The 14,098-nt window shown below is 36.7% G+C and overlaps 1 protein-coding gene across 1 annotated transcript; it reads left to right on the plus strand.

Moving 5' to 3' along the window:
* The first annotated feature begins 461 nt into the window (after nucleotides 1–461).
* LOC132326209 (oxygen-regulated protein 1-like) lies at nucleotides 462–10,987 on the plus strand. The gene is made up of 3 exons (XM_059844178.1): nucleotides 462–1,100; nucleotides 2,450–2,621; nucleotides 5,436–10,987. Exons 1-3 carry the CDS (start codon nucleotides 462–464, stop codon nucleotides 10,985–10,987), a joined length of 6,363 nt encoding a protein of 2,120 aa, XP_059700161.1.
* Nucleotides 10,988–14,098: the final 3,111 nt, after the last annotated feature.

A 14,098-nucleotide genomic window follows, 5' to 3' on the forward strand; every position in this document is an offset into this window, starting at 1 on the left:
AGATCTGACTGAATTGCATTGTCTTTCAGTTTGGCTATTTTGGACTAAAAAAGGCACATACCAAGGCACAAATTTCTCTCTCCTCGTAAGGACTTTTCTTAAATATCTTAAATATGAAATATCATTAGCTTCATGCTCAAGAAAGGATGGACTGACAAACCACCTCCTTCTAAGAAAAGGTCTCTTGTACCAAAATGATAAGAGATTTGAAATTACATTGGAGAGTTTTGGGAATACTTGCAAGTAGAGCTATGTTAACTTAATCTGACAGTATCGGAGTCTTTGTGGAATTTAGTGATAACAGCTTGAATCCACTTAAATCCAATGATTTTTGGCACAACTTGCTGCTGTTGGTTTCTCATAAATCCTCTTCCTACACCTTTCAAAATGTAGATCATATTTTTGCTAGTCACAGAGAAAGTTTTACATCCATCTCCTCTTTCTTCCAGATTGCTGTCAAAATGAGTGAAACACCTTCCAGCAGTTACTCGGCGAATCATCCAAACTCCTCCGAGAGTGAGCAGAGTTTATCCGCACGCCATTTCAACGTCACTGAACCTGTAGTGGCCAAACGGATTTGTTTCTATAAAAGTGGAGATCCCCAGTTTAATGGAATCAAAATGGTGGTTAATAGCAGGTCTTACAAGACATTTGATGCCTTACTGGATAGTTTGTCCAAACGGGTCCCGTTACCTTTTGGAGTAAGGAATATTAGTACACCAAGAGGGAGACACAGCATCACCAATTTGGAGGATCTGGAAGATGGAAAATCCTATATTTGCTCCCATCAGAGGAAAATGAAACCCATCAACCTGGAACAGGCCAGCAAAAAGCCCCTGCCCTGGCAGATCAGCAGGCCTGTCAGCGCTCGTCGTCGAGCTGTGCAATTAGCAAGGCAGAATGAAGACAGGTTTGGCCATCGAGAAAGCAGAATAACGACTCCCAAAAAGATGCTTGTATTCAAAAACGGGGATGTAAGACTTAGGCGCACCATAGTTTTGGGAAAGAAAAATACACAGACATTTGAGGCCTTTCTGGATTATATGAGTGAGTTAATGCAATATCCAGTTGCAAAGCTCTATACCACTGATGGCAGAAAGGTGAGAAAAAGGATGAGTACTGACATTTTTTTGTCATTTCTTCTAGATTATTTTAAATAAAAAAAGAAATTGTATCCATGATTGAGACATGGTCCTGATGTATGATCTGATGTGCTAAATTTCATCTTTTTACTTTCTTTGCTTTTTCTCCCTTCAGAAGGGCTACTGGCTTGGAGGAAATATACTGGAATCTCGTGAACAGAGAGAAGTTACTGAGAACACATTTCATTTTAAGCAAAAGAGAACAAAATTATTTTTTTTCTCTTACTCAGGCCTCTTTAAGGCATGCTCCCATTTCTGTACTTTTATCCATTTACACGAGACCTTCCTTTAGTCTTAATGATATTTATCTGGGATTTTTAATGTTTTAGAATATAAGTAGCATCTAATTATCCACATGTATTTTTATGATTGCACAAATGCAGAGTGGTTTGCCATTAATGACTTGGAACTCTGACACCTGATTGCCTATCATAGTTTCAGACAATGGACCAGGTTCTGTACCTCTAAACACTGATGGTGCAGCATTAATAATTCAGATTTCAGTCTCACATACTGTTTGTATAATTTTGTCTCAGTGCTTTTTCTGTCTGTTTTTTAACCACAGAAAAACAGTTATGGTTACACTTAGCAGGTATTCAGAAAGAGAAATCTGTGCAGAACTCAAAGAGTTCAAAAGTAATCTCCTGTTTACCCTTCACTTGTTGAAATTGTGTATTAGGTTGGGAAACTGTCCATGTTACCTACAAGTTAGTGAACTACAGTTTGTAAGCATTAATTTGCAGTATATTTTGGAACATACATTCAAAACTGTCAGACAAGGCTCTGAGCATCTTGATCCAGTCAGATCTGCTTTGAGTAGAGAGTTAGACTGCATGACCTCCAGAGGTCTTTTCCAAAGTATAATGCTCTGTGGTGGTGTCCAATTCCTTTGTGGAAATATGAGTCAACTTCTTGTGCTGTATTCTGAATTTTTCCTCCACATCTTCTTATGTATACCTACCTCCAAATGCATATTCATATTTCATGACTATGAACAGTCACTGTACAACAATGAAATGAAATTACATGTGTAAACACTTAAATTTTAAGAAAATTTTGATGTGGATCCAAGTTACTTCTTGAAGTAATTATCCAATTCATATCACTAGATATGTCCTCACAGAAATAGGAATTGCCTTTTAGGAATTGAAAAATTAATTCTGTGCTGTGATACATATTTAATAGTCTGCTGCAAATGAATGTAGAAACTAAGGAGTGAAGACATTAAAGCTTGAAAGAGATGAACTTCTTACATTATTTTTTGGTGGTTACTAAAGCAGAGAATTTAATGTTACTTTTTTTTCCAGGTTCCTAATCTTCAGGCCCTGATATTGTGCTCTGGAGCTGTAGTCGCAGCGGGGAGAGAGCCTTTTAAACCAAGCAATTATGAATCCCTTGGGTATTTGCGACCTGCTAAATTGCTTGGAATTGGGAATCGTGTGTACCCAAAAGCAAATGCCAAGTCAGAAAGTGAAAAGAGTAAGTTCTTTGAATTAATTTGTATTTTAATAATTTGTTTATCTCTCTGAGCATAAGACATAAACAGTGACAATCTTACTAGGATCAAGGATATTCAGAAAGGCCAGTTGAAACTGTTTATATCTGCTGTGGCTCCTCAATAAGCTTATGAAAGATCAAAGTGTTAATTTTCTTTTTAAAATGCAAGTTTCTGCTAAGTACTCAGCTACTATGCATATTTTGTTTCTGATAGACTTAGAATATGTATGAAAATTTATGAGTATATTTCACTTTAATTCTCTTGATTGCCATTGTTATTAATTTTTTGGTGTCAGAATTAATAACAACAGTGGTAAAAGTAAAACCTCAGGCTACTTCAGGGTGTCATTGAATTGCTTAGGCAAAACTTTTGTTCAGTTTTCAGAATTTAACAAGTGAAAGTTTGGCTTGTCATGACTTACTCTTCTTCTCTTGTTGCCTGCTCTGCCTAAATAGGAAAACTAGAATAGCATCCATCCACTCACAAATTCGTCATGTTTTTGAAGCTGCTTTTGCCTAAACTGAGTGTTGTCCATTCCCATATCCTCATGGCTGTTATATATATATTTTTAATAAGTTTGGGAAAAGATACACAAATATGTACTTTCTCTTTGATTACTCAAGGCGTTGCTCCACTGATAAGATCAGGAAGTATGTGAAGTGGCCAGTGGATAAGCAAGAAAGTGAGGAGCTCTTGGAGAGAAGTCAGGCTAGATGAATAGCCTAAGGGAAACGAAATGCTGCAGTAACAGAACTTTAAGTCCTATGGGAATTCCTAACATTAGAGCATCTTCTAGGGCTGAGGTGCTGTCTGGAGGACCTTCCTTAATCCAGAGTACTGTCTACTCTTGCTACAGCTTTATGCCGTACTGGAGAACCCAGGGAACACTGTAATTGTTACTGTACTGGACTTTCCACAGTAACCCTAACAGTGTCATGGAGCATGTTAATATATGACATTTGATTTCCATTTGTTTGAGGGAATTCCATTCACGTTCCTTGCAGTTTATTATCTCCCCACCAGTCTATTAATTTTAGGTTTTTTCAGCCTTCATGTACTTTGACTTGCACAGCTTGAGACCTGTTTGCAGAGCATAACTAATGAGTCAAGAGAGAATGAATAAGAACATTTAGAGAATGAAAGTTCTGCAGAAACAAAAATCCTACCTAGATTCTGCTTTGAGACAAAGACTGAGCCTTACAATTGTAAAAAATCAGAGTTGTTGAATATGATTATCTCCTGCTTCTAATTCTTAGCCCATAGCAATCACAGAAAGAGGGAGGAAAAAATGACCCTCTTTTTGTCTTTAACCTGAGAACTTAAAAAATATCGGCTGTAGGAGATATCACTGATGAAATGAAAGCATGGAAAATGAAATTGCAGCATCTTTGTTCCAATTCCATTTCCTGAGACAAGGAAGGCAAGATTTTTACTTTGTGAAGCATAATTTCTGGTCTGTGTTAGAAGACTTTGTTTCTTATTCAGTTCATGGTAAAGCATATGCTTGAGAAACTTGCAGGGCCGTTTGCCTGAAGTTATAGACAGGTTTCTATAACGGTAATATATTACTGTAAAAGCCTTGATGTGAAACCACTTAAAAAAGAAAACAAACTTAAATTCAAGAAATGTAGATAAGTTAATATTATATGTGTTAAAATGCTTTTTGCAAGTAAAACCTATCTATTAAAAGGTGGAATCATATATATATATTTAGATATCAGTAGCAGTTGTTCATTCCTCTGTGTGGGCGTACCTGCACTGTTTCCCTTGCACATGTGGAAGACCTTGAAAGACAGCAAGACTTCATTCTTAGTCATGTTTTTTTAGCTCTCAACTCTTCAATGACAACTATGTGGGAGAGGTGAATAAAATTTTTAAAAGACCCAAGTTATTGCAGAGTAATCAAAACATATTGTGGGAAAATATATTGTGCATGCTAACACATTTTGGGCCACATTCAAAAATCATTGAAGTCTAGATGTATTCTCATAGGCTTTGCTGAGTTTTGCACATTGTCTACAGTACAGATACATAAATGTGCTCCAAAATGTCATGATTTAAGTTCAGATTTTACAAGGAGTTCAAGAACTTCAATATTTACTTCTTTACAGAAGGTCAGAGGATTGGATATGAATCCTTTTGTCACGTGTCAGTGACATTACAAAGAGTAGTTACTCATGTACTGTAGATTGTTAGATTAAGCCCAAGAACATGTATATTGACCTTGAATTACATGTTTTAGTGATAACTGTAAGAACCAGTAGGAAGTGATATAATGATCACTAAAGCATGAAGAGGAAGTAAAGCTGGTAGCTTGAAACCCAAACAAGTGAGCACCTATGAATCCTTTGAAATGCTCAAGGCAATCTCAGCTCTCAATTAAGTATAAAATGAGGTCATCTTGTACATTTTTTAGGCTTTGGAGCTTCAAATAAGACTGTAGTTCTGGCATTAGAAAGAACTTATTGTAAAATAAAATTAAGCGGACAAGCATTTAAGTGCTTAATTCTTTATTAAGACTTTCTCATATTTCTTTCTCTGAAAATTTCATAGATGAATAGCAAGATTACCAGTGGTTTTTTTTCCTGTACTTTCAAATGCAAAATAAATAAAAAAAGCAAAGTATGTAAAATAACACATTTCATTAACATCTTTAATACTAATTTTTCTCCTTTCTTCTTTTCCTTTGTTGCCTGTCCGCTGTCTCATCATCTGGACCCTTATCCATGGTATTTGTCTGCTCTGCTTTCTTTCTTCTGAATGAATCTGTATTCTTTCAATGTAATTATGGGTAGTGAGAGCTGAAATGGACTCTAGTTCAAGATCTCAGATATTCTCAGTTTCTTCTGATAAAGGATCCAGCAATGATAACAACTCAAATGATAACAACTCAGATTCTTCCTATGTTCTTGACAGCCATAATGAGATAGGAGGAAATCGGCCAGTTATTGGTGAAGACTTATCTGTGGCACAGTATCAAGATGACATTGAGAAGTCTGTTCATGTTAACCAAGATGGCAGCATCACAGTGGAAATGAAAGTTCGATTCAAAATCAAAGAGGAAGAAACCATTAAGTGGACAACCACCGTAAGTCGTGCTGGCCTTTCTGATGACAAAAATGTCTCCATCTGCAATTCTTCTGCCATGAATGTGGAAGACTGCTCATCCAATGTAAATACATCAGATTGTATCAATCCAAAAGATGCTCCATTTTTGAAGAGCTGCAATAAAGCAGAGGAAGACTTGTTACAGCAATCCAATGAGGAAGTGTCAGAAAAAGAATTAGAATCTGATTTGAAAACTGCTGATTGTAATGTCTCTGAGAAGAACAATTCTGCAGAGTTAGATGTAAGCAATGTACCTGAGGAAAATATCAAGCCTCGCTTTTACAGGCCTCCCACCCCTGGGCCAAGGCGTGTTAGGCAAAAGAAAGCAGTGGTTGAGAGTGTCACCTTGGTGTCTGAGAAAGAGGTTCAAGAGAAGACAATAGGACAGTTTTCCTACAGCGAGGAAGTACAGAATGGAGAAAAAACTTCTGAGTATTGCATGGTAGCTCATTCAAGCAGAAAAAAATCAAATGTCAGTAATCCAAAGTTTAATGAGATTAGTGAAAATGGTTTATTAAAGCTGTCTTCAGAAAATATAAAGGAAGAAATGCTTTTTAAAGTAAGCCACAAAAGCAGTGAGTTAATAGAAACCACAAACAGGAAGACATTAGAAGTGCCTAATGAGGATGAGTTGGTACAGAATATATTGGAGAAGTCAGTTGTGGAACAAGGTGCATACAGTAGTTTAGTATCAACCTCCAAAGCTAACATCAGTGGTTTCATGCCATCGTCAAAAGCTTACCAGACAGCTAGGCCAGGTACAGCAGATCACATCCATAGGTCATGCGATATTAAACAAATAAAAAGATCAGTGAGTTCTTTCATTACATATTCAGAATTATGTCAGTCAAAAGAAGAAATAAAATGCCAAGCTGCTGATTTAGTAGGTATTTCTCAAGATTCAGTGCATTCAGCCTGTGCTGGACATAGCCAGATGAAAATGATGGCATCTCCACTCAGTAAGAGTCCTACTGAGAAAGTAAATCAAACAACTGGATTATTTCCTACTGTTACTGAAAGTGATACTCAAACCAGTGCCACAACTGAATCTATGAGGACAACACCCATTGAGAACAACCAGTCTGCATCATCCCTCACCAAAAAGAAAAAAAAAAGAAAATCATCTAGCTTTCTAGAGCAAGGTACATATGAAAGTCAAAAGCATCAAGAAATTTCAGGGATAATTAGAAGTGAGGGACTGAATATCACACAGGATTCCACAACAGAGGCTATGGATAAATATTCTGAAATGCCTCAGAAAATAGGATCTGAATATTTTGTAAAAAACAATAATGGGTCTGCCAATACAGACAAAACCATATATCCTGAAGATGAATTTGATCACCAGGATTCAGTGGAACAAAATGGATCATCGTCATCTAATAAAAAAAAAGGAAGTGATAACAAGAAGTTAGGCAAGATAAAATTGAAGTCAGGCAAAAAAAGCAGTATCATTTCATCTGCAAAGAGTGAAGATGGTCCAAAGACAGCTGATTCAAACAATGAATCTGAACACAGTCAGTATACATTTTGCACTGAGAAAGAAGGCGCACATCTTATGACCAGTTCTTTTGAACAGACACCTGACTCATCAGTGACTTCAAAGCCATTGTCAGCAGTGCCAAAAAATCTTAGCTTTGAAAAAGGAAAGGAAAAGAATAATTTGGAACATTTGCTATCAAAGAAAGAGAAAAAGCAAAAGACGATGAAGAAAAATCTAGGTAAAGGTATAAATAAGAAAAATAGGTCAGAGAGTGCCATTACACTAGAGGCTCTAAACCAGGAGGGTTTTCAAGAGAAGGTTGTTGAGCATTCACGTGAAAACTATGTCCAAACTTGGCTGAAAAATTCATTTTCAAATTCTGTCTTACCCCCTATAAAGAAGAAAGAAGGGACTGTAGAGAATAGCAATGCCTGTTCTTTTCCTAAGGAAAATACTGATGATTCTATAGAAAAAGAAGCTAGATTTATCACAAATAATGTGCACGCAACTGGAAAAACACATCTACTTGAAGATAATCTAACAAAAAAACCTTTAAAGCCTATTGGTAAATTGAGACTTTCAGAAGACTCAGCCAAAGATTCAGATGAAAGACAATCTGACTCTTTGATTCATTCTAATACATTTCTACTAGAAGAAGCCAAGTATTTACTAAAGTCAGAATTTCATCAGGATAGTAAGCTGCATTTGTTTCATGAAGCACATGATAATGAAAAAAAGGTGACAGAAGTTGACGTTCAAATTACCAACCTATGCCAAAGAAAAAGATCTGAGGTTGCTGTTCAAGCTGATCGCACAATTGTAAGTGAGAAAACTGGAATTGAAATTCAGAATAATTGCATGTCTAGCATGTTGCTGCATGAACTTCAATCAGCCTTGCTTGGTCTGCAGAAAGGACATAGTGGATGCATTGGAAAATCTTGCAGTTTTTCGGATCTTTCTCCTGCAGCTTTTGGTTCTTCCTCCAATGCCCTCTTAGCTTGGCTACTTTTACTGAATCTGAGAGAGAGTTTGATTGGGACAATCACAGATGATATGCAAAAAAATGCATGTAGCTGCTCTGAAATATTTACGCAGTTAAAATGTCTGAAACAAACTGCAGCTATAGAGCAAGCTGATGAGCTGAAGGCTGTCTTCTCCAATCTCCAACAATCAACAGAAAATAACTTAGTACACTTCAGGAAGGAACTTGAAAAGCCAGGCTCCACACATGAGAATGTGCCCACATCTGAAATTCCTAATGATACACATTTGTATGAACATGAGGAATCAGTTGAGCCCTGTATTGTGATGGACAGTGTCAATTCTGAAGAAGCTCTAAAATTAACCAGGGAATCAGAAAGCTGTTTTGATATAGAGAGGGATCTTTGTAAAGAAACAGAGGCTTTAGGCATGACTGCTCCTGAAACACTAGATGGTCAATTTGCCAGTACTAATTCAAATACCTGTAGCCTTCCATCAGCTATAGAGACAGAAAGAAATGAAGAAATGCCTGGTAGCCTATGTGAAAACACTCAAGATACATCATTCAATAATGAAGAGTCAGAATCTTCAGTAGAACCTAATTCCACAGTTCATAGTGTAACTTCTAATGATAACAATTGTATTTTAGATCAGGATACTTCTGAGTTAGAAGGAGAAAAAGGTGTTGTACCTGTTAGTACTGATAAAAGTGAAGATGAGGATATTGATCCAAAGTCATCAGATATTGACAACACCCCTAAAAACCAACTTACACTCGATGCTGAAACCTCTCTAGAATATAATAATGAGGATTATTCTGTACAGGGTGACAAAGAAGATGCAGAAATATCTGAGGAAACCTCTGAGAGGTTATCTACAGTCTCTCCATTATCATTTCGTTATGAATCAAAGCAAGTTACAGAATGTGACATAACTGAAGGAGAACAGAAATTGCAAGTAGAGGAACTGGAGGATAAATTGTGTTCTGACACATCTCGATTAAAAAAATGCTTAAAAAGTCCTGCTACTTCAGACTGGTCAGATTACAGACCAGATACTGAAGAGAGTGATAATAACCTTAGAGCATCCAGTGACTTGACCAATGAAAGTGGGGAGGAAGCACTTGAAAAACATTATAATACTGGCTATGTCAAGAGAACTATTGAAAGACTCTATGGCAAGACAGAAGCTTCATTTAAGCCTGACTTTCACAAAGGATTTCCTTATATGTCGAAGGTATTTCAAGCAGATACTGAAGGATTCCACTCTGCAGTGGGGGAAAAAATAATTTATTTTTCTCAAGAATCTACGTCTTGTTCTGCACAGAAATTTTCACATTCCTCACTACCATCACAAGAATATCCAGTAAAACTAAACAGAGATGACAGTATATTAAGAGAAAATACTCCTTTTCCAACACCACAATCTGCTCTTAACAGAGAAGAGACAAGTTATACTAATGACTGTTTAGGGGAATCTCTAAATCAACATTGTCAACCTAGCATTAAGGCTAGTGAAAATGAAGGAATATTGATAGATAAAGGCAAATGGCTTCTGAAAGAAAATCATTTGATAAGAAGGTCACCCCCTGAACGGATTGGAATGTATGGTAATTTGGATACAACATCAATTGAAAGTGATGAAGTCCCATACTCTCACTTTGGCAATCTGGATCAGTACCCTGCCCTTGATGAGATCCCTTCTTCAGAACTTGAAGACATGGTAAAACCCCCTGAAAATTTTTGCAGCTACTTCAATATGCCTCATAATAGTGATTCAGACCCCTTTCAGGATGAGTCAAATACAAAAGGCAAACCTAGTCGCAGTGGCAAGATCCTTCCTGCACCAAACAAAGACAAGACCAATCCATCAACTGTGGTAGGTTCTACTTCCACACAGGCTGACACCAATTTTCCAGCCTTTTCATCTGTAGAATTTAGATTGCCTGATAACAAGGTGCACCCTTTGGAAAAACCTTCAAATGCTGTACCCATACAGTCTCAGCCAACCAGTGTTAGTAATGATGATAGAAGTGCTCTTCGTGAGGAAGATTCTCTGGATAGACTCCATGCGATATGCGGCCAACATTGTCCAATACTGATGGTAACAGTAACACCAATTAATGAGGAACAGAGAGGGTGTGCCTACCAAAAGGCATCTGATATTGAGAACCAGCTGGGTCCGTATTTGTTGGCCAAAAAGAGAGAACATTTAGAATGGTCAGGTCAAGACCTGACAGACAAAAATAATCATGTGACTTTGAAGAATAACTCTATCAATAAGATTGTCAATAATATCTTTAATAGGTTTTATGCTGATAACACCTTAGATTTTATTAGTAACTTTGGAATACTTGCATCCTCCACTTTGAAAGACACAAATATTTTAGGGGAGTTCCACATTACAGAGGATATGAATGCAGACCCCATGGAAGTTAGAAATTGTCAAAATAGTGTATCCAAACACATACCAAATGATCTTGTCACAGGCACAAATACTGAGCTACCCAATGGAAAGACAAAAAAAAGTCAAACCTTAAGAATAAATTTAATTTACATTGTTGGAGAAAAATGTTCTCACATGTTGGCAGATCCAGCAGAAACTTGCCACTCTGAGACATTTCTGAAGTGTGACACTTCCTTAAATAGCATTGAACATAAAGCCTCTGAAAATCTGAAAAATAAAAATGCCTTTCCTACAGAAGAAGACAAAGAAGAGGTAGTTTGCCCTTCTACAATGAACAGTGGAAACAGTAAAGATGAGAAAGACTTGTAATAAAGATCTTGGAATTTCTATTACATTAGATTAGTGAAAACCTCTTCAGAAAAAAAAAAAAAATCACATAATAAACTGCTGAATGGCACAACCAATAAAACTCACAGTGTGAATAACTAAATAAAAAGAAGTCACAATTGTATATCAGAGCTGAAATACAAATATTAATTAATTTTTTATGGGAACCACTAAACAAAGAAAAGCTGTACTTCCAAGGCAATGATTTCTTGGCTAGTTTTGTGATGAAATATTATCTTTTAAGAGGTAGTGATGTACTGGTCATCTAATTTTAGAGAAATGTTGGCTGCTTTTTTCAACCGAGAACAGAAATTTGAAATACCTGCCCAAGATTTAAGACAAGATTTTTATATTCAAGGACATTTGAGAAGGAGTTTGAAAACTGCTTTTCAGTAGAAATGTTTTTCCCAGAAGAAAATCAACTGATACTTTTAATTTAAAATGAAAAGTAGAAAATACTATTCAAATGCTGTAATACAATAACAAGTAGGAAACAGAAGTCATGTTAATTTTATATAGATATACATTATAAAATTGCTGTTTGAGATTTTAAAGGCCAGCTGCAGAACACGTATGTAAGTAAATAGATTTTTTCCATGTAGGATCATCCAGACACCAAATAAGGAGGTCTATTTAACTCAGAGGACACTAGAAAAGGGGCGTATTTAGGAACTGAGAACAGAGACTGTTTGCAATGGACTTCCTGACTGCTCTTGCCATATTTCCTTCTGAGACAGCACCACTTACTCTTTAAATTGTGCTACATACACTGAAAGTTTTAGTTGTGTGTTCTAACTTAAATTCTATCTGTACTTTAGAGATTGTATTTGTGGTTTTGTTTTGGGTTTTTTCCTTTGTTTGTTTGATTATTTTTTTGTAAATATGTTGCATTTTGAGAATCCAAGGCATATGCAATATGTTCCAGAGTCTTTCAATCCATTGTTAGAGTTATTTTGGATACCTGTTTACAGCATTTTTTAATACTGCATGTATGTAGTAAGCACCTATATATGGTTTACAATTTTCAGTAAATGATGTAAGACACAAAATTGGAAAATATTTAATGTATATTGTGGTTAGGGAGAGTGTTTCAATTTTTTGGTTAGATTTTAATTCCTAATACTGCACAGTACCCCTCTTCATTGTTAAGGAAGTCAGAGAAATGTATAGCTGAAAAAAGAAGGTGCTGCATTTCAGGTAGAGAAGGAGAATTTGGCCATTCTGTACTCTGGAAGACTGTCTAGAATAACTAGCATGTACATGCTGTGATAAGCCCTGGGCCATGATCCTTTGGTTATCCAGACTGGGGACCTAATAAAAGGCTGACGCAAATACTTCTTGGCCCAGAGGCTTTGATTGTGTCTGAGTGGGACAGAAGGCACGTGGGAGGGAAGTAGAAGTTGGATGTGAAGCAAAAGGGGTCTGTAGCACAGGTAGGAAACCTAGAAGCAATCAGTTTTTTTAGAAGCCCAGTGGCTGATATGTTTCCCCCTAAATGAATGTTATATTTCTGTTTGAAGCTATGTATACTGTGTAATAAACTAATGTTATAACTCTAAAGCAAGATGTATTGTCTAATGTATTCCACACCAGATAGCTGTGTGTTATTTCCTATACTGCCCTTGTTTCTGACATTCTTCTGTCCATCTCCACTTTTGGTATCCTCCTTCACATGTTTTAGAACTGCTGTAAGTGAAGAGTCTCAGTGGTATTTTTTCATCCCTTTACTTGTTGATACAGAAATAAAACCTTTGTTTGAAAAATGCAACCCGAAATTGCTAGAATCCCTCTGAATGTCATATAGCACTCTGTGCTGTAAATGATGTCTAAATTATAGGTGAGTTAACAGCTATATATGTCTCCATTACTCACAGTCTTTCTGCTGGATTCACAGCACTCTGTGCTGCATTCACAACACCTCAGTGCTTCCAGATCAAGGTTCAGGAGCCTTTAATCAGATCTTTATTACTGAGTTACTGAGGGTTACTGAGCAAACTAAGCACTTGAAACATGAGATGAGAGGTACTCCCTCAGGACACAATTAGCAGAGACCACAGCAAGTGGTGAAATGAATATTAACTGAAAGACTTGGGTTTTATTTCTGTTAACTGAAAGAGAAGGAATAAAATGGTCACCTCAGAGCAGGACAAAAGGTTGACAGTGAGATGTACCATACTGTCATAGGGTTTATATATTCATTAATGGTATGGGAAAGATGAGAGAATTGTGAAATCATTTAGATTAGAAAAGATCTCTGAGTCCAACCATTAACCCAGAATTGCAAAGTCCACCATTAAGCCATGTCCCCAGGTGACATACATACAGGTCTCCTAAATACTTTCAGGGTTGGTGACTCAACCACTTCCCTGAACAGCCTCCAGTGTTTGACAGCCCTTTCAGGGAAGTAATTTTTCCTATCCAATCTGAAATCCAATCTAAACCCTTCCTGGTGCAACTTGAAGCAAACATAAAGACCGTCAGGTGTCTGAGATGCACAGATAAAACAAAATTGTTTTCATAGTTAAGATTGGAGGAGGCTGAAGAGAGAACCTCACAATACTAGAGGAACATACTGATTGACAGAGGCAAGAGCACCGTGAGGAGTATTATGAGCTACTTTAATAGGATAGAAAAGCATTCAGCAAGCATTCTGGGATTTATAGACTATGTCATACATCTGGAAGGAATTAAGTTTTTATCTTGCCATAATTTAAGAAGAAACAGCCAACATAGCATATAGATCACAGTCCCAGGGACTCTCAGTTTATCTAGTTTAGCTGCTTGCCAGAGGGAAACTGCACAATTAGATAATTAATTCCATGTAATTACTAAATCTCATTTTAAATCTTTTTCTCTGTAGTCATTACAGCTTCCACTAGAGAGATGTTCTAGAGCTTGAGTCCTTCTGATGTCTGTCACGAATGTTTTCTAGTTTCCATTCGCACCCTGCTCATGGTTAGTTCACATACATGTGTCCCAAAGCCACCACTGTAATTTACTTAGAAAAGTCTTTTTCCTCCTTGGTATCCATCAACAAAATCTGACATTTTCCCAAGTTTTTCTCCTATATAAATATTTTCTCTATTTCCTCTA

This window comes from Haemorhous mexicanus, chromosome 1, assembly GCF_027477595.1.
Source record: "Haemorhous mexicanus isolate bHaeMex1 chromosome 1, bHaeMex1.pri, whole genome shotgun sequence".
NCBI classification, from domain to species: Eukaryota; Metazoa; Chordata; class Aves; order Passeriformes; family Fringillidae; genus Haemorhous; species Haemorhous mexicanus.

Bases quoted from the DNA above. Each gene is read 5' to 3' on its own strand.
- LOC132326209 (XM_059844178.1), top strand. From the start codon at position 462: ATGAGTGAAACACCTTCCAGCAGTTACTCGGCGAATCATCCAAACTCC. The intron at 1,101-2,449 runs GTGAGAAAAAGG...TTTTTTTTCCAG, and splicing joins ATACCACTGATGGCAGAAAG to GTTCCTAATCTTCAGGCCCT. The intron at 2,622-5,435 runs GTAAGTTCTTTG...AATTATGGGTAG, and splicing joins CAAGTCAGAAAGTGAAAAGA to TGAGAGCTGAAATGGACTCT.